We start from the raw sequence: 21,347 nt of genomic DNA on the forward strand, positions 1-21,347 counted from the left end.
GATTACAGCATACAATATTATTGTCACTGCTACATTTCTGTGATGGGTACCAGAAATTATTTCTACTACTAATTAATTACCGTTGAGCTCAAAGGTCCTATTAATAAACTGTTAACGAATGTGTATTTATGAAGACGATTTGTGAGACTGGTAAACTTATGATACGTACGATGGTCTTTCGTTCTACACGGTGCATTTCAAGGTCCTGTACCCATCCGTCGGTAAACTGTACCTGGGCTTGTTGCAGTGACCGGAAGTTACTAAACTTCATGAGTGTATGCACTCACTCCAAGAACCGTATAATTATAAATATGCATATAAATATGCTAGGATGAGATAGCTGACTTCATCTAACTAGCAAATGTTTTCCAGGCTACGTTGGTGATACAGTTTTTTTTTAATGTGTATGATATTTTTGTCATGCGATTTTAAAGCTGGTCCTACAACCGCATCCAAGAATAACATGCAGCTTATCTCAGAACTGTCGGTGAAAATTATTCTTGGAGCTAAGTTTAATTGAGCTGCATTTTAAAGAGGTGCAATTTCACAATTTGTGTATATTTTCTAAGTTCACTATTTTGTATATTTGTATGTGTCATTAAGGTTTCATGCTACACCCTTTCAGTTTGCCACTGGATTTCTTAGGATCAAAATGAACTGAATTAAAAACAAACAAACAAAACAAACTAAAAACCCTACTCTGACTGAAGACAATCATAAAGGGTATTCACTGAATACTCATGATATACTTACATTTGCTTTAAAAGAAAGGAGTTTGAGTAAAAAAAAAAAAGGTCTTCTTTCTTTCTTTTTTATTTTTGTCATTATGTCACTAAGTTTCTGGCACCTGAAATTCACACAGAAAAAATGTCTAAAATAATCTTTTTACCTCTTGAGTTTTACGAGAGATGGTGAATGTCACTAGGCCTTTAGGTTACATTTTACAGTTACATTCTTTGTGGCATATTTCATTTAGGGAATTATTTTTCATCATTACTGTAAGAATGAAATGCAGAAAAGTGAACAATGGAAGAGAACAATGATAGTAATAGCATAGCATCTTGAAAAGATGTAAAGTATAAAGCCAAGTCTGTTTCACTGATGACAAATAACAAAGGTAATCAACTGCTAAAATAAAATCTTCCTAATAATTTTCAATCAAAAATAAAAATGATCCTATATGATCCTTTCTTACATGACATGACTCTGCAGTCCACTTGTGGGAGAGAACAGCTGACAAGGTAACAGCATTCATTTATGTTTTGACCCATTCATTATATATATTGTATCAGTGGAGTGTAGCCACTTTTACAGAAGGGAAGCAGAGATGATTCTCACCCTCATCCCCCCAAAATGCACAAACAAACAAAAATGCCTTCCTTCACTATTTACTTATTAGACAAGATAAACTGAATCTGAATAAAACATACCATTTGTACTGTCTGTCTGCACTACATGGACATCATAATAACATCATAATCTTAAATCATCATTCATGTAACATGATCTGACTGCTCAACACATGGTGTGTCAAAGTTCATTTAGTAATTTTATTCTGTATAATATGTTGGCTGTATAAAAGCATGCTGATAAGAATACAGTTATTTGTAATCTTTACAACATAATACTTTGATCAGGGTAAAATAAATTTATTAGTACGTGGGTGTAGAAAAGCTTTTACTTGGCATAAAATCCAAAAAATGTATCAAATGAATGAAGAAATTTTATGACCTCACTGCATTTATTTTGTTTTTTTAAGTTGCCATGTATTAATCTGCTTTGACTCCAAGCTTTGAGTTCAGTAGTTGAATTTTGCTCATTATTATATTTTTTGCATAATCTGTTCTTTATTCTTGTACTTTAGATTTTCATATTCTAACCTTGTTTTTCTTTCTGTGTTGTACTGTTTGTACTGGTTCTCAGCCCTTGTGGTTTCCCATACTACATTTTGACTTGTTCAGCTTCTGTCGTTTACTGTAATTTATATTTGCTAACACAATTGAAATAAAGGTGTGTTTTATTTTGTGTTAGTTCTTATCTGAGTCTACATCTGGGTACACTTCACTCCATGACAGGGCAGTGCTAACAGTTTCATTACCAGTATCATTACCAGTAAGCCCAACCCAAAATTTTCCCGTAAGTGATAAGGTTTCAAAGCGCCACATTTTTTTCTCTTTTTACCTTTGTGGGAGGGATTGGTCAGAAGCAGAAATATAGTGCGACATATAATCATCCTCTGATCTTACTCTAAATATCTCAGGGGTACTAGGAGGATTTCTGACAGGGCAGCCGTATCTAAACAGAAATGGTGAGTTGATCAAGCAACAAATTTCTGTCATTGTAATGGTAGCCGTAGAAGAGTGTCATGCTGACAAGAACATGATCATTTTTATTAAAGCTTTATGAGAGACTGAAAACTTAGTCAGCTGGAAAATCAGAGAATGTGCAACAAACAAACTAATCAAAACAAATAATTTTGCTCTGTGCATTTTTAAGTCATCAAGGCTTCAAGAACTTCTTGACTGGTAGTTAGGCTTGCTGAGAAACTGTCTCTGCGTTTCATTGCAGACATGTCATAAGAGAGAGGCACTAAAAATGGACTTTGTTCAGTCCATTTAATTTGTTATTGCATAGCAACAGGAAGAATAGAGAATTTTTTCTACTGACACACAGATACTTCCCCCATCAGTTTGTTATTATGGTATAAAGATTAAAAAACTTTATTCTTATCACCTTTATTCATCTTTTATAGCCACGATAAGAGACAGTGAATCTTTAAAATTTACCAGTAAATGTCTGTTGCACAATTGGGTCATCCTAAGAAGTGAGAAAAGTTGGCATGTTTGCAAACTACTATACTTGCAAGAGTTCACTTTTAATAAAGTTCTTAATTTGTAAAACAAATAAACAAAAATATGTTTGCATTTTAATCATTTTACAAAAAAATCTTTCTATGTGATTTCATCTTTTTTTCTTTCTTTCTTTTTAAATTACTTTGTCCCGTGACTGTAATGGTAATAAAGCCGCTGGATGGAAGAGAATAAAGATAATGCAGCACCTGGAGGTGGAAAATAATCCAAAACCAATTGAACTACATCTGTGAAAGATAACAAAGGTAGTCTAGCATTTTAACATAATATGAAAGGTTTGCCAAACAGATTTTATGTTTTTCATCCAAGTGAGAATTTGTTGTATATTTTTTTTCTGCCTCCTTCCTTTTGGTACCATATGCTTGTTTTATCTAGCTCTATATGTAATACTGCAGTAGTGCAAGTGTATTCTGACATGGCGTATTGGTGCATGGTTGCTCTTTACGTGGTTTCAGGTATGACCACTCTTTTAGTTGGAATCCCAGTAATGAAGTTTGCTACTCAGTGAGCAATAAAACTACAAGAAGACAGAGAGAAACTATGTCTGCATCAACTGCAGTTAGTGACAAAGGTAATATTTGTAATAATATAACAATTGTTTTTCTCTGATAGTGTCATTTTAATTCTTTTGTTTGTTTCTGTTTGTTTCAGTGCTGCCTGACCTCACGTTTGTGCTAACCGGTGAGCGAAATGCCATTGACTTTGGACCGAGAAACATTTTATTTGACCATGATGAAGAAAGAAATGCTGAACAATTTTCATCCAAACTATATGATTTGTGTGGCCGGCACATCTCGGTCATCAACATTCTTGGTCTGCAAAATATTGACAAAATTCCTTTAAACCAGGGAATTCATGCCTTTCTCTTACTGGTACCATATGGTCGGCATAGCAGCCATTACACCTCAGGGGTTCAGTGGCTTGAAAAAGCTTTTGGGAAAGGATCTCTTCCTTATGTAATGACTGTTGTGACTCGGTGGCCGGGTGAAAAATATGAAAGTGCACTGGCAGACCTGAAAGCTAACAGTAGATTTAGTGAAAAAAGATGCCACACGTGCACAAGAGGCATGATGGATGCCAACGAGATAATAGATCTCTTAGAGAAAATAGATGTCATGGTCTCTGAAAATGATTACCACTGCTACAGTAGACTCAAGCACATGAAGGAACATGAAGAGCTGGACCAAAAAGAAGAAATGGTCAAGAGAGGTGAGATTTTAATATGTGGCGGATTGATTTTGACACTTTATGAAAGTTTAGGTTCAAAGGGTTGTATTTTTGTTTTTAATTATCTGAACATTTGGATGTTGTAAAGTTCAAAAGTTTGACTTTACAGCAAACTTTACCACAACTGTCAATCAAGGCAGCCAACAGAGCATGGCTGCTTTGAGGGCCAGGGCCAGTATTGCAGATAACAATACAGATACTGTTACTTTCAACCTATAAAGGCAGCTTATGTAGAAGAGAGCAGTGTGTCATGATTTATGACACGAATAATTACACGTTTTCAAATTCTGAATCAATTTTAATGATCACTAAATCACTGTGCCGGCTGCCCCAGAACCGGAGAGGCCCAATCAGTCTAGGATGGCTCAGCTGATGTCAGTCAAGCTCCCTTGTAAGGCTGGCAGCAGGCTCAGAGCTGCTGTCTGCGCCTCTCCTGACAGCAGTAGCCCTGACCAGCCTCTCCAGCACCCAGGTTTGGCATTTGGCCTGGTCCTAAAGCCTGGCATCTGCACTTCTTTCGCTGCTGCATGCTCCCTGTGCACTGCGGCCATCTCTGCGTGGTCACCACATCCAACATTGCAAGCTGGGTTTTGGCACCACTTGTAAACCCCAGTCACTTGCAGTCACTCAGTACGCTTGTAAAGAACTTTAATTATTCCTGTGATGACCAGACAGCTTTCCAGTTGTCACCACACCACACCCCTTCTACCTGGAACCAGCTGGACTGAAAAGGGAAGGGCGTAGTTGCCTGATGAGCTGCACCTGCCCTGCCATCCTCCCTGACCGTTCCCCTCAAGCCTGCTGCCTGCTGCTTCCCTGCAGTGGAGCCAAAGACCACACCTCAGCCACAGACTTCTCACAGAATTAAGTTTGAATTGTAATTCATGTACAACAACTTATGTATTTGCCATTAACACACAGTTATTAATAGGTTATCGAGGTAACTTTTCTTTTGCAAGTAAAGCTCTGACCTCGCTCTGACCTCATCTGTCAGGCTGTCCATCCCCACTGTGAACAGTGAATTTCACTCCTGCTGCAAACTTTACCACTGTCTCCCTGTCCTCATAGATGTACTGCAGCAGCCATTGTTTACATTCACAAAGAAATAGTGCAACTGCTTCTGACCTTCTCAACACACACTTTACTTGTCAGCACTTTAACATTGCTATCTTTCATCATACTAAACTGCTGTAATTCCTTTCCAGCTACAGCTCTCCTTCTAGCCAATTGCCTACACTGAATGTCAATTGCCTAAATACAGTGCAGGCAGTTATAATGTAGGCTGGATTTGTTACACAAAATTATATGTAATTACTAGGGGTGCAGCAATACTCGTATCGATATTGAACCGTTCGATACAGTGCTTTCGGTTTGGTATGCATATGTATCGAACAATACAACATTTTTAATTTATTTTATCAACTTTTCTTCTGACGATGCTGTCTGTGTTGAGAGCTCAGTGGATCTGCGTTCGACTACTCTGCCTAGGTTGCACTGTCGAGCGCAGATCCACTGAGCGCAGCGCAAGCTAGCGAGACAGAAGCTAAGCTCGTTGCAACATGGCAAATTGAACCTCCCCCCCTCATTCAGATCTGGCGTTTGGAACTATTTTGGTTTTCATGTGAAGTATGACCCTGAAGGTAAGCGCATCATGGACAAAAGCAAAACAGTATGTCGGATGTGCCACGCAATGCTCAATTACATTGGATGGGAACTAGTGCGTTAGCGCAGTTAGCTCGTTAACGTGTTGACGCCGTCCAGCACCAAGCACGGGGCGATTCGCGGTAACTCATTAACGGAGATTTGCAGCGTTATGGCGTTAATGTCATTTAAACGAGATTAACGCTGACAGCACTAGTGGGAACACAATGATTATGACTGCACATTTATGCCGACACCATCCTAATGCAAAGACAAGTGGAAGCAGACAAAAAACAACAAGCATGCATGCTACAAAATTTACCAGAGTCATTTTGAGTTAAAATATATATTTGTAATTTTAATAAATGACAAATTAAAAAGGCATGAATATTTTTTGTATCAAAAAATATTGAACCGTGACACCAAAGTATCGAACTGAACCGTCCTGTGAATTTTGTGTATCGTTGCCCCCATTGTAATTACAGGGTACCCTGTCGCAGGTGTCACAGGTGACCCCATAATATGGCCTGCACCCCATAAAGGACAGGGTACTTACAGTGTAGTTGTTTCCTGCAACAACCTGACTTGTTGCCTGCACATTGCACATAATTACAGGTACTTGCACCTTGTTATCGGCAAACTGCATGTAAATACAGGGTACATGCGCCTTGTTACGCACAAACTGTAATTACAGGATACTTACACCTTAGTCGCAGGTCTTACAGTGTAATTGTTTCATTGTTTCCTACAAATATCTGACTTGTTGCCTGCAAATTGCATCTAATTACAGGCTACTTTTGCCTTATTCTAAGGACTATTATAGAGTGCTGCTGAAATGTGTAAACAAATGGTGGCCCAAACTACTTTAGGCAGTTTGGGCCAAACCATTTGTACCAAAAAACTGAGAAGCATTGATCTGGGCTGACATTTGAGGTTTTGGTTTATTTGCAAGGCTGGTAACTAATGAACTGCTCTTCTGTATTACAGTAAACTTTTAGTCCTACTTATTAGGAGTTATTGTGTTGTACTATACTTTGTTCCATATATTTAATGGTTTAAAGTAAAATATTAAAAACAAAACCTTCAATGAGCAGGCACAGCACTATTGAAACTACTATCACTTCCTTCTATTTGCTTCCAAGGAGTCAGACTTTTCTGAGATTTCTGATGGTCTTTCAAAGTTTTCTGTGCACACTGGCTGCTTCGTCACTCATTTTTAATCTTGTCCTTGTACCTAACCATTGCAAAGAAACTTTTTTTTCTTTGTGATTATTTTAAGGCATTTAACACTGACCTATGAATACTCAAAGCATAAAAACCCACCTAACTCACAGGATGAACCAGAGCGGTATCTGCACATAACAGACCAATATAGAAAATAATTTTTTGTAAATGTTACTAGCAGCTTTTTGCAAAAACTCATCAATTGTTCATATTTGTTTTATTTTCATTCAAAAATGCCAAAGATAACACAGTTTAAGAGGCAAATAATAATATTTTTCCACCAACAAAGTGAGTCTAAACTTATCTTCCAATGGTGTGCTGTGTGTCCTTATAAATTCTCTGGCATTTTCATCCTTGTTTCACTAAATTGTTGCAACTATTTTCCATTTTCCTAGCAAATGGAAAGAAATTAATGTGGCTCAAGATCTTTGCACAGTACAGTATATACAAACGTCCAAGCAGTACTAAAAAAAGAAAAGAAAAAAAGGCTGTGTCTTCAGCTCTCAGGCTGAAGACACAGCCTTCTGTGGAACAGCTTCCAGTTTAGATTTGTGAGACAGACACTACTTCTACTTTTCAGATTAGACTCAAAACTTTCCTTTTGATAAAAGATACCGTTAGGGCTGGATCAGGTGACCCTGAATGCTCCATTAGCCCCTTAGGCTGCTGGGGGATTCCCATGATGTACTGACTTTTTTTTTCTTCAGTCACCTTTTTCACCCATTATGTGTTCATACACCTCTCTGCATTAAATTGTTATTTATTATTAATCTCTGGCTGTCTTCCACAGTGGGTCTTTTGTCCTGTTTTTCTCCCCTTACTTGGTCGCTGCAGATGTCTGCCCTCACTGAGCCTGGTTTTGCTGGAGGTTTCTTCCTGTTAAAATGAGTTTGTCCTTCTCACTGTTGCCAGAGTGCTTGCTTATATGATTGTTACGGTGTTCTATGTTTTCTTTGTATGATTGTAGGGCTCTTACCTTACAATATAAACAACCTTGAGTCATTTGTTGGTGCTGTATGAATAAAACGGAATTGAATAGAAAGGTGTATCTCTGCTAATCTGTTAAATCGTTGCTATTCTGGCAGGTACCCTCAGAATGAATAAGAGTGGAAACAAGAATAAGGTCAGAAACTCACATTCATTGTACAAAGTCTTCAAGAAGCTATTTATTGTTCTTTACAACAGTAAATACAAACACTGATTTATCTACAGGATTTATTAGATGTTTCTGAAGAAAACTACACAATGAAACACAGTCAACGAGAAGATGAAATACTACTCAGAAGACTCAACCTTCAAGACAAACATCAGCAGAAGATGTCAACAGCAGACTTTCTTAAAATAGGCCCTCCTGTGAAACAGGGCCATGACACATCTGAGAAAGATTTAGCTCTTGCTTTTTCTTCACAGGTTGATGATGTTAGACTACAGAGCCAGATACATTCCTGTAAGACAAGACAATCCTGCTGTGGGCCATTCACAGTCTGTGCAAATGTCTGACAGTGAAGACACAGATGATGATGACTTTGATGCACTATTTAGTGAAAGTGTAGACTCTGATAACTCAATACAATCTCATGTGCATCCAATGGATGTTCAGATGGCAGTATTTCACTGTTCAGATAACTTTCTGAAGCAGAACCTGGTTACAAAGCTATCCCAGTGTCAGTACGCCTTACCTTTGCTTGTTGCTGACCCAGTCACAAAGGATATTGAATGTCCTTTGTGGACATTCAGGCAAATAACAAAAACATGGAAGATAGCTAAAATCGAAGATAATTCACATGCCATGACCATGAAGACAATGCCAATCTGCAAAGCCGAGACACCCATGGTGTCATTCTTCCGCCTGGGTTCACTGCCAGTGTCAAAATCTCAGCTCATGAACACCGTGATCAATGACCGTCACAGCACCTTCTTCCACAGGAACTGCCCAGGTAGCACCAAATCTCACCTGCTGATGGATGGTGTGGCAGAGATTGCCTGGTACTGCCCTGCTGGAAAACCCAATGACTCCTTCACTGACTGCATTGCCTTTTGTAATCTTCATGGTGATGCTCTGTCATTTCAAAAACAGCGTGAGATACTGACAGAAAAATCATCAGTCACTGTTGTTCTTGTGCCAACTCTGGAAAAAGGCCAGAAAAGTACCACAGTAATCCAAGACCTTTTCAAGTCACCAAATCCTTTGATTATTCTCATTGCTGATAAGGACCATGGTGCAGTTCAAGTCAAAGATGGAAAATACAAAGTGGGTCTGAAAGACAGAAGCCAGTCAGATGTTTCTGAAGGATTGAAAGGAATTATCAGAAAGATTTTATCTGGACCCCATAGATCCTTTCAGCCTGAATCCATGGCTAAAGTCCCTGGAGTCACAGTGGATGAAGATGATGAAGTCTGTCAAAAAGGGAAATCAGCTGCATTGAAAACAGTTAATATACTTCAAGGGATGGAAATTTCAAAGATCAAAGTTACATTTCTACCTTGTCAAGGCGATCTGTGGCATGAGTGGTGCAGAATAAATAAAGAGCTGTATCACCTTGAAGGAAACATTGAGAAGGAAAACAGTGAGAAACAACAGCAGCTGATGCAAATAAGACAAAATCAGTGCAAAGCTTCATGTAGTGAACTGATGAAGTCATTCACAAAAACCCTCTTGTCTTTGCCATCAAAAGAGAAGGAGTACTTCCTGAAATGGACTCAGATCTTAATAGATGCCCTATCCACAGATGATCTTTCTTTGATTCTTCAAAGCTATGATGAAAAGTGGACTGAGGTCTTGACTCTGAAGAAGAAACACGACAAATCTGATCTGTTAACAAGCAAACAAACAGAGCTTGAAGAAATCTCCAAAACACTGCAGTCTGCAACCTTTGGCCTGGAACACATCTTCAGAGAAATGGGACAGATCTATGAAGCCCACAGAGCAGTACAAGCAGAGAGTAAACACACTGACTGGTCTAAATACCCTGAACTGGCTGCAGATCTGATGATTTCAGGACACCCAGTGGAGCTGATGGATGGTGATGCAGGTCATGTGCCTCTAACATGGATCTCTGGTCTTTTAGATGAAGTCATCAAGAAACTAGGCGACCAGAGAGTTTTTGTGTTGTCAGTTTTGGGCGTACAAAGCAGTGGAAAATCAACAATGCTGAATGCCATGTTTGGATTGCAGTTTGCAGTGAGTGCAGGCAGGTGCACCAAAGGTGCCTTCATGCAGCTGGTCAAAGTGTCAGAGGAAGTCAAGAAAGACTTCCAGTTTGACTATTTTCTAGTGGTGGACACTGAAGGACTGCGGGCTCTTCAGGTGGCAGGAAATACTCTTCATCATGACAATGAATTAGCAACATTTGTTGTTGGCCTAGGAAGCTTGACACTGATCAACATCTTTGGTGAGAATCCAGCTGACATGCAAGATGTCCTGCAGATTGTTGTTCAGGCTTTCATGAGGATGAAGAAAGTTAAACTTTCTCCGAGTTGTGTGTTTGTTCACCAGAATGTGACAGATATGGCAGCTACTGAGAGAAACATGGATGGGAAAAGACGCCTGCAAGAAAAACTGGACCAGATGGCTCAGCTAGCTGCTAAAGAGGAAGTGTGTGATGCTGAGTGCTTCAGTGACATCATTTCCTTTGATGTGCAAACAGATGTGAAATACTTTGCTCAGCTATGGGAGGGAAGTCCACCGATGGCTCCTCCAAATCCAGGCTACAGTGAGTGTGTCCAAGAGCTGAAAAACATCATCCTGTCTAAGGCTAAACAGTCCACTGGCGTAAAACTGTCCCATTTCAAAATCAAAATTTATGACTTGTGGAAAGCCCTGATGAATGAGCACTTTGTTTTCAGCTTCAAAAACACATTGGAAATCGCAGTTTACAGAAAACTTGAGGTTGAATATGGGAACTGGACCTGGGCCCTGAGGAGCAACATGCTGACTATTGAAAACCAGCTTCACAACAAAATTGAAAATGAAGAACTTGAGAAAGTTGAACGCAGTCATCTTTTTAAAGAGATGAGCAAATCATATGAAGCAATTAAAAATGACTTGGTGACATACTTTGAGGATGATGGAGACAAAGAAATACTGGTTCAGTGGAGAGGCCAATTTGAAAACAAAATAAAGGAGTTCCAAGAGGATCTGGTGAGAGGAGCGATAAAAAAACTGGATGAAATTATTCAGCAGAAGAAGCGTGTAAAAAGCTGGATGATAAGAAAAAGACTTTGAGAGCAAACTGCTGCTAAAGAGCAAAGAGCTCGCTCATCAGTTAACACACAACGCAAAAGATGAAGAGGAACTTCAAAAACAGTTTAACAGTTTTTGGAGTGATTGGGTTAAAAATTAACTGCAGATACACAACCCATTGAGGACATTAATCTGGAAGACGATGAAGCAAAACATTCTTAATAACCTTGGTTTTGAATGGGATCTTATAATTAGCTGCAAAAGCAACGGCAAATACAAAACCATATCCAACGTTGGTGATTATTCTGAATATATTTTGTTCAGCAAGCAGCAAGACACAAAAGAGAAAATGAAAGTCAAAAAACTACTTCAATTTTTTGAAGATTGTGCTACAAAGAATCTTTTAGATTTGAAGATAACAATTAATCAGAGCCCTCATAAGAAATGTTGAAAAACAATCACTTGATATAATCAAGAGCAAACCTGTAACAACAAGAGGCTACAGTCCAACTTACTTACAAGAAGCGGCCAAAAATGTTCTGGAGAAAGTGACAGAGTTCAAATCAAACAAGAAATATGATTTCAAAAAGGAGTTCACCGTTGATCTCTTACTGTATGTGTTTGACAGGGCAGCCATTTGGCTTTCACAGTCTCACAAAAAATTCAAAACAAGCAATGATGCACACACTTACCTGGAGAGTAAAAAACCACAATACTACAACATTTTCAGCAGCTTCTGCAAAGGAAACTCATCTGCTGTTGTGTTTGGAGAAATGATCTGTGAAAAACTGAAGGTTTCTATTGTTGAGGCTGTTTGTAACAAGACTGCCATTGATCTCGCTGGAGAGATGAGGTGCACTTTCCCAGCATTCAATGGGAACAGACTGAACTTAGAGAAACATTTGTTGAAGTCACTTGCAGAGAACGAGGACTTTGATGCTTTCATCAACTACATCCAAAATCCGAGGAAGCAAGTCGAGGCTTTTATTGAAGAGAAAGTAAATGAACATATGTCAGGAGAACACAAAAGTAAAGCACTCAAAATACTCAGGAAAAATGCAGGTAACATGCATGAGTTTGCCTATCAAGCTTTATTTGATGCAACAAATAACGTCAAAACACAAAGAGGAGACATCGACATGTGGGCAAAGGAATTTTCCAGTTTCCTTAAAGATAAACTGACTCTTGAATCTCTCTCTTGTCAAAACTTCATGGACATAAACAATTTCGAATTTCTTAAAGAAGAGATTGAGAAAGGTCTTATATCCATCAAAGAGGAGCTGAATCAGCTTTCCTTGGATAAGATGAAAGAATTCAGACTTAGACCTGATGAAATCCTCATTGATCAGCTGTGTAACTGCTGCTGGGAAACCTGCCCGTTCTGTGCAGCTGTTTGTACCAACACTGTTAAAGATCACAGTCCTGAAGACCACAGTGTCCCCTTTCATCGATCTTTAGCAGTTAAGGGCGCACAGTATCATAACAGTGAGGAAATGTGTATTGAGTTCTGCACGACAAAGGTTGCAAGTGATGGAAATTTTTATGCTGGAAAAAATACAACAAAACTAATTCCTTTTAAACAGTATCGGAGTGCTGGACCACCATATGCAAACTGGAGCATAACCTCAGATGAGTCTAAGCTGAAGTACTGGAAATGGTTTGTGTGGCAATTTCAGGAGGAACTTGAAGACTACTATGCTTTAAAATTTACAGGACATGGTGAGATTCCCAGCGAGTGGAACACACACACTAAAGAAGATGCTATTCAAAGTCTGGATGAAATGTTCAGTACACACTATGAATAAATCAGCACAGTTCCAACTCTGCTGAAAATCACAGCAGCTATGTTCATGCGGCATTTTTACAAATTAAACTGTGTAAAATGACAGTTACATAATCTTAGTGATTTAAATTTATAATGTGGGCAGTGAATAGGTGATTAGACCAATACACAGAAACCTGCTTTACTGAAAGGAATGCTTATACAGACCAAAACGGTCGTTTTGAGAATTTACAGTAGAAGAGAAATAAAGGTAAATATATCAAGGTTACTAAAACGATATCACTACCAAAGGATTTCTGGAAGAGGAAACAGTTTTAATAAAGGAGAATTTAGTTTATTTATTATTTTTAAAGAAAAGTGACAATTATGTGTTTGAATGATTTTATATTTTATGATATGAAGCATAGATAATATAGAAAAGAGCTGCTATGTGATGTATCTTGTCAAAATTGACATTTTGATGAACTGGTGAATGTCTGCCTATAGTCTGAATCTCTCTTAGATGATCTTGTCTTATTCATGCTACTGACCTGTTGTCAGTTAACCTAATTCGTTGCAAAATGTTTATTTTGACTACCAATTAATTTTAAACCCTTTGTTGCCCCATTCCCAAATTTTGTGAGACATGTTACTGCCATAAAAGGTAAAAAAAGCCAATCGTTTTCTTAAAATGCAACATTTTGTCAGTTTAGTAGTTCTGCAAATGATTGCATTGTTTTTCTTTACATTCACATTTATTGAATTGTCAATCAGTGACAACACGAAATTTTATTCTTGGGTTATTAATGATAGTAAAGAGGTTTAATAATCTAACTGCTTAATACATGAATTTTTTTTATTTTATTTATTTGTTCAGTTTGGGGGGGGGGGGGGGGGGGGTGTCTGTATTTCCAGCTCCCTACGTTGTTTACCACCTTCTGATTTCTAGTCTTTATGTATTGTTAATGTACCTTTCCTCAGTTCCATGTTATTTTTAGTCTGCGTCTCTGTCTCGCATTTTTTATTTTACTTTGACAGCCAGTGTATTGAGTTTTGCGTCCTCGTGTCTCGTCATGTCAGATTCGTCCCGGCTGTATTCTCACCTGTTCCCCATCCTCTTTTTTTTCTACTTGTGTATTTAAGCCCTGCGTCTTCCTTGTTCATTGCTGGTTTGTCTATTTCTCATCCTGCGTCTCCCCCTCTCGGTGCTCATGTCTCAGGCCCGTCATTCCCTGCCCTGTGTTCTGCCTTCCTGCCTGTTTTTCATGTACATTCCAAATTTAATTAGTTTTCTATTTCCTGATGTTCAGCAATAAAGCTGCCTTTTGAGTTTATGTTTTGCCTCCTTGAGTCTGCGTTTGGGTCCTCTCTTGCCTGCTTCACATGGCCAGCATATGACATGTTCATTTAATCTAAATTTAATTTAGCTATTTTTCTCACAGAACAGCAGACAGTGTAGCAGTCCTTTCCACTCATCCATCATGTTTAACTCTAACCACTGTTCTCTGGCAGCCTCTTGACAGTCACTAAAGTGGAGTAGGAGGATAGTAAGCTTTGCACTGACTCTTTTGAAAGGAAGAGAGTACTTAGTCTGAGAGTACTCACATCTTAAGGACAGGAGAAGGAAAAATTCCCGTTCTGCGTCACATGATACCTCCATCAATTCAGACCACCACCAACTTAGTCTGGAGGAAACTTTTAGACGCTTACTAGGTCATTTTGTTTAGTTTCTGTGTTTTTCATGATGCAAAAGGTATCTGAAGCATTAGTAATTTGTACTTACTCCCACAGTATTTTTCTTTATATTAAAATTGTAGTAAAACGAAAGCATGGTCAGTATATTTACTTCTACTTTACTGAGAGTTAAAAGTACAAACAGTAGAAAGTACTTAGTTCATAGCTCAGTGCAGCATAATAGCAAGTTCTCTTTGAATTTACCAGCACAAGCCAGTCCAAGGGTCAATTTGATACAAATCTTTGGAATGCATTCTATTGTTTTGTAATCTGCTTTCACCCTGCTATTGTAGCACAGTACAGCTCATACATCACACAGAGAATTAGAAAGCTGTGTTATTTTAAAACACATGAATTACCTGTCAACACTTTTAACATATTCACTTTGATATGATTCAAAGACAGTGTGGCACACTTAAAAAGTTGCACTTCTGTCTTAACACTTCTTCAGTAGGGGTGGGTTTAAAAAATTGATTTCCCTATTCAAATCAGTTTCTTAAAATATAAATGTATATTGCCAGGAATGCCAAAATTTCAGGTTAAAGCTCACGAAATGTGACGTCGGACCCCTCCCAAGAACGCACAACACTCGCCCGGCACACCTGTTCACCCGGCCTCCACGCCACCCTGGGAGCTCACTGTGCCACCCATCCTCAGCAGCAGGCCAGAGACCCCCCGCCCCCGGTCCTCTGTTCGAGGCAACTGTCTGCAGGAGAAAAGGAAGGGAGAAGTTAGGCGTGAACAGCAGCGGCTCCCCACAGAGAGTCCATTTTACCTGCACAAACGCCGCATTGGCACTGCTTCGTCCACTGGACCAGGTCCGGGGCACCTTTCCGGGTGAAATCAGTTAAGGGGTTGGTGAGGTCCTCAACACAAACCGGCAACAGTAGCCGGCCAGCTTGGGCACCCCAAGTGGTACCCCAAATACTATACGTCCAACTGCACACTTCTTGAGGTTGGCCGTGAGCCCTGCCTGCCTCAGAGACTCCAGGATCGCAGCCACCCACCACACATGCTCCGCCCACATGTCACTGTAGATGATTACATCATCTAGGTAGGCGGCAGCATATGGCCGCAGCACCCGGTCCATGAAACGCTAGAAGGTGGCAGGGGCCCCGAACAAGCCGAACGAAAGTGTAACGAATTGGTACAAACTGTAAAGAGTGGAGAAGGCCGTTTTTTCCTTGGACTGCAGACAAGGGAATCTGCCAGTAGCCACTGATCAAATCTAGTGTCGTGAAAAAGTGAGCAGTGCCCAACTCGTCCAGCGGCTCATCGACCCTGGGCATTGGGTACGCATCAAAACGTGACACCTCGTTCACCTTGTGATAATCGACACAGAACAGCATAGAACCATCCTCCTTCACGACCAGAACAATGGGCCTACACCACGCACTGTGCAACTCGTCTATTACTCACAACTTCAGCATTTCGCTCTATTCCCACTGAACTACTTGTCTTTTATGTTCAGGCAGCCTGTAGGGCCATGAATGCACCATCACACCAGGCTGCATATCAAAATGGTGCTCCATGAGAGACGTACGGCCGGGTAGGGGGTAGAACACATCAGCAAAGCGCTGTTGCAATGCAGCAACATCCACAATGGAGGGAGGCGGGAATGTTGGATTTTGGAACCAATGTGATCTCGGACCCTCCCAAGGACGCACAACACGGTCCATGTGGTGACAGCGCTTTTATTGTTACAATAATCCAACTGTGGTTTCAGCACACTGGCATGGGACACAGACACTCCCGTTCAGCCATCACGCACACACCACTGCCTCGTCGAATGTCACTGCAAAAGTTAATCACCTCGCCAGGCACACCTGTTCACCCCGCCTCTGCAGCAGGCCGGAGACCACATGTCTGCCACACAAAACTATATCAACAACCGCCAAACAGCTAAAACAGTAAATGATAGTATGTAAAAAGATTCCACATAAACATGTAAACACAAGTACTGTAACCCCCCCACAAGACAGCTCGAACGCAGTCAAGCTTTGTTTTTATACATAGATATAAAAATATGGATATGTGCAGATAAATGATCATAATTATAATATTTCTGACTGAGTCAAAAGTGAATTAAATTGAATCAGAAATCGAATCAAATCGGGACCTTGTAAATCAGTTATAGGAATCAGTGATGATACCCAGCCCTATTCTTCAGTACCTTAAGAAAACCCACACACATTTTGTTCATTTCCAACAAACAAAAGGTTATGCAAAGAATGTTTATTTGTCAAGCTCACAGATTGATGCAGCAAGAGAAAAGTAAACACATGCATATGTCTTTAAGAAAGTCAGCTCTATGGGCAAGCATGTTTTCTACAGGAAAAGAACTGTGTTGAGCACTCTGTAAGCCATTGAGAAGGTGACCAGCATGCCCACGACCCAGGACAGAGCCCTGCTCGGCTGAGGCAGAGCGCCAATGTAGGCAATGGTGTGGAAGATCCGAGCGCCAGCGAAAATGCGAAAGTGAAGAAGAGCGACAGAAAGCTCGGGTCCAGTCAGAGCATAAAGGAGGCCGACAATCACGAAGGGAATAATGTTCTCCAGGTCATTCTGGTGACACCTAGAGGACAAAACAAACAGAGGTTTAGAAACTGCGATGGCCACATTATTAGTAACAGTAGGCAACACTAATTTACACAATTTATTATACACATTTATGTTTTTTGGTAGTGTCTGTCCAAAGAATATCAAACACGCCCTAAAACCCTAAAACAACCCCCCCCCCCCCCCCCAAAAAAAAAAACCCCAAACAAACAAACATGATATTTTCTTAACTTCTTTAGATCAACCGTTGTTCTAAAGCAGGGGCGTCGAACTCCAGGCCTCGAGGGCTGGTGTCCTGATTAGTTCATTACCTCTGGAGAACTTCAAGACATGTTGAGGAGGTCATTTAGCCATGTAAATCAGCTGTGATGGATCAAGGACACATCTAAAACCTGCAGGATACTGGCCCTCGAGTCCTGGAGTTCGACACCTGTGTTCTAAAGACACATCAGGATTCTGTAGTATCTGAATTTTAGGGCCAGATTATCTCACCTTCGAACTCGTTCTACATCTGGGTGAGTTTTCAGCAGCTTCTTCTTTTCCTCTGCAGACTTTCTGGCTACATCCTCTTCATTAGAGAAAGACTTTAAAAAATAGAGAATACAAGTGTTTGTTTCTACCAGGACTTATCACAATAATATATCAGGTTGAAAGGATCAACACTGAGAAGTGAGGATGGTTCGGGAGCAGTTATGCATTTCTTTATTCTTTAGTTATGTAATTCTTTATTTTTCTTAAACCAACATGAGTCTTGTAAATTTTGAACTTGCAGTTTTATAAAACCAGGACAAAAAAGCAACTAAGCTAATCTTACAGAGAAATACCCAAAATGTAGAACATGCTGGCATTTGAACTCACCCCTCTGGTGAAGCGGTAGTATCCAGTCATTGGCCCCATCAGTAGCATCTTCACAACAACAATAACTGCATATGTACTGAAAGCCCTCACTACCTCATTTTCCATCAGCTCTGCCATCTCTGCTTATTTACAGCTGAAGAATGAAGAAAAGAAGGAAGTTTGTTTACCTTCCTATTAAAGCAAGTTTACTTCAAATTTAAATCTATTTGTAGTTTCTGTGTTTTTTAGAGGGTGTATACCCAACACAAAGTACCACTGTGAAAATAACTCAATCCAAAATAGTAAAATATTTAATGCTAAACTATTCATACACCATTTAAGCATCAAATAGGACCGACTGCACTCATAACCATAATATAAAGCATATAAGACAGTGCTATCAGTAAGACTACAAACTTACTAAAATGCACAAATCAAATCAAATCAAATCACTTTTTATTGTCACATCACATGTGCAGGCACACTGGCACAGCACATGTGAGTGAAATTCTTGTGTGCGAGCCCCACAAGCAACAGAGATGTGCAAACACAACAACACAAACGAGCAAAATACAAGAATGGCCAACCTGAAACTAATAAATATATGTACAATATATAATAGTGTATGCATTTCTGGATGTGTATACTAAATATTTTCCTACGTGTGTGTGTGTGTGTGTGTGTGTGTGTGTGTGTGTGTGTGTGTGTGTATACACATTTTTACAAATTAAATAGTAAAAAAATAAAATAAAATAATAATAATAATAATAAAATATATAAAATATACAGAGTTGAATATGTGCAAAACAAGTACAAGGACCAACTGAAGTGGCAAATATGAAAGGATGAGTAGTAGCACAGCAGCAGAGCAAACGCACCAAAACCAGTTTCAGCTTGACACTGTTTGTTGATTCAAAGCACACATGTTAACACAGCACTCATAGAAATTTGTCATTGTCAAATAATGAACTATTTGACAATGACAAAATAATTTTTATACAGTTTACTTTGGAGTTTTAGGTAGTTTATCAGGTTTACTTACTTTGCGCGGTGACTCTGCAGAAAACAAGCAAGTCTGGATCTGTTGCACAAGAAGAATCTCAACTGTTACCCAGTTATCTCTGGGGGCAGGGCAAGTACAAAGGTGCTGTCATAGTTTGCAGCAAGAAACATAGCCCAAATGCAAAACGCAAAGGCAGATGAGATAAAGGAAAAAGAAAATATTTTTGTTAGGCAGTAGGCAGCAGTTCAAGTGTAATGCAACTAAACTCAAAAGCCACAAAGTTCATGCAGAAAAGTTCACTTTCTATATGTCTGTGAAGGTTCAGAAAGAAAAGTGTCTATACTTGAGTCTAATCTGCTGCCAAATCTCTTTTATTCTGCTGGAACTGCAGCTAGTAGAACACCAAACACACACCAAGAATGTTTAATCATTCAAATTAATTTGACATTGAACTGCCAGCAAATGAAAGAGACTTCCACATCTCATTTATTTGTCTGTTCAACACTAAGATTTAATGTTTAAATGTCACCAGTTGAACTTTTTCAGACCTCAAATGTGCAGCCATCACCCTGTTTGTTGTTGTTTGTTACACGTGTAAATACTTTTTTTTTTTACCATAAAAATCTTCAAAAATAAGATTTCATGTAAATTTAAAGCTACAATAACTGCATTTTAATTTACTGTCCAACAGATTTTTTTGAATTAAGGAAAAAGTAAATTTCCATTATTTTAGAGTATTCCTCCGGTGCAACTAACTAAATTAAAGACTAACTTCAAGTTGCCAAAACCACAGTAACTGCAAAAACTACATCATAACATTGCAGTCCTTTATTTTATAAATAAGCATATGACTTTGTCATGGGTGTGAAATTGTATTGAAAGTGAACAAATGGTAAATGGTGTCTTGACATGTATTTCCTCTTATAGAGGAGTGGCTTTAAGCCTCCATGAGTTTTGGCAGAGAGCCAACAGGAAACAGTGACTTCTTTATTCGTTTTAACCTGATGGTGTAAGCTAATGTGACAAAGTGGTTAGGCATGAACTCATTTACTACTTGTCCCTTAACCATATTGATAATTTATTTCCTTGTTATTTTACCTTCAGCCATAATGCTTTAATTTAGACATTGCTGGTGTAACTGTCATTTGAATTTTCTCCTGTTCACAGGCAAATGTCTGGTAAATTATGTTTCTTTATGTTACTTTGGTTATACTTACCATGTTTGTCCATTTATTCAGGTCCTATATTTAAGACAGGTATATGGGAAGGGCCGCCCCAGTACTTCCTGTTTATATAGAGTCATGAGGTCATTGATTGCATCACTGGGTGTAACCAAATGAAGGGTTTTCATTTTGTATAGTATTGTTTATTTTCTTTAAAGTTGCCTTTTTAGTTATATTGTATGCAATGTTTTACTTTTCAAACCATTTAGCTTTGTTTAGAATTGTATTGTTTGGTCTGACCTATTTGTTTCAATGGTAGCGACTAACGAGGTTCAGGTGTGGGTAAAGTCCTGTATAAAGCAAGTGGGATTTTTGGCTACCAGGTTGATTGTTTTATGGTAGAATGGCGATGCCAAAAATAAAGTATACTTAAAAGAAACTTAAATAGTCTGCTGGTGCTGTTTACTTATAACCTTTCTTGGTGCTTATGTTATGCTACCTCACAGCTACCCGCTTTTAGCCTTCATAACTGCCTTAGTTATGTATAGCAGGGATTCAGCAAATAGCTTTTCCAGTTTGGGTACATACTGAGAGCATCACTCAGTTGCTGAAAAATTATGGCTAACACTTGAAATCTGGTAATTGTCCCAGGGTGCCCAACCCTAAATCTACCCCAAGGCAATCAGAACATGAAACTTTAAATTTTATTAAATTATCTCCTATAAACCTTAGCAGATGATTTCTTGTGAGAGAGACGCTCTTATTTTCATGTCATCCTGTTGCTGGCAGTCCTCGGCCTGTTTATTCACACTGTATGATGGTCGGGAACAAAATCATGAAGTTTGATGAGTGCTACAGATCACGTTCCCAAACTACAATTAATATAAACATTTTGAGTACAATGAATTTTATTAAGTAGCAATATGTAATATGCATGCAGAGTTTCACATATTGGACTCTTCACATCCCATCAGATCTATTAAAGACATGGGAGGAATTTGTTGGTGCTGAGAGTTGACCAGGACGTCGGCTCTTGGGTTAGACAGATGAAGAAAAAAAACAAAAAGTGAGTTCATGTTACAGGGCTTCCAGTTTTAAATGAGTATTTTCACCAAGTTATTATTGTTAAGCTGCATTTATTTAA

The 21,347-nt window shown here is 39.0% G+C and overlaps 1 protein-coding gene and 1 pseudogene across 2 annotated transcripts; one reads left to right on the top strand and one right to left on the bottom strand.

Annotated features, from left to right (window-relative positions):
• The first annotated feature begins 3,410 nt into the window (after positions 1-3,410).
• LOC113017609 (interferon-induced very large GTPase 1-like) lies at positions 3,411-13,292 on the top strand (annotated as a pseudogene).
• A 3,568-nt stretch (positions 13,293-16,860) lies between these two features.
• On the bottom strand, positions 16,861-20,273 carry LOC113017608 (microsomal glutathione S-transferase 1-like). 2 transcript variants are annotated; one of them, XM_026160750.1, is made up of 5 exons: positions 20,258-20,273; positions 19,080-19,118; positions 18,059-18,191; positions 17,693-17,784; positions 16,861-17,216 (listed from the first exon to the last, which is right to left on the bottom strand). In XM_026160750.1, the coding sequence occupies exons 3-5, from the start codon at positions 18,173-18,175 to the stop codon at positions 16,970-16,972; spliced, it is 456 nt and encodes a 151-aa protein (XP_026016535.1). In that variant the 5' UTR covers positions 18,176-18,191; positions 19,080-19,118; positions 20,258-20,273; the 3' UTR covers positions 16,861-16,969. The 2 variants fall into 2 exon arrangements, with proteins under 2 accessions (XP_026016535.1, XP_026016534.1); XM_026160749.1 differs by lacking the exon at positions 20,258-20,273 and having other exon boundaries at positions 19,080-19,152.
• Positions 20,274-21,347: the final 1,074 nt, after the last annotated feature.

This window comes from Astatotilapia calliptera, unplaced genomic scaffold, assembly GCF_900246225.1.
Source record: "Astatotilapia calliptera unplaced genomic scaffold, fAstCal1.2 U_scaffold_16, whole genome shotgun sequence".
Classification (NCBI taxonomy): Eukaryota; Metazoa; Chordata; class Actinopteri; order Cichliformes; family Cichlidae; genus Astatotilapia; species Astatotilapia calliptera.

Bases quoted from the DNA above. Each gene is read 5' to 3' on its own strand.
- LOC113017608 (XM_026160750.1), bottom strand. From the start codon at position 18,175: ATGGCAGAGCTGATGGAAAATGAGGTAGTGAGGGCTTTCAGTACATAT. The intron at 17,785-18,058 runs GTGAGTTCAAAT...TATTTTTTAAAG, and splicing joins ACTACCGCTTCACCAGAGGG to TCTTTCTCTAATGAAGAGGA. The intron at 17,217-17,692 runs GTGAGATAATCT...TTTGTCCTCTAG, and splicing joins GATGTAGAACGAGTTCGAAG to GTGTCACCAGAATGACCTGG.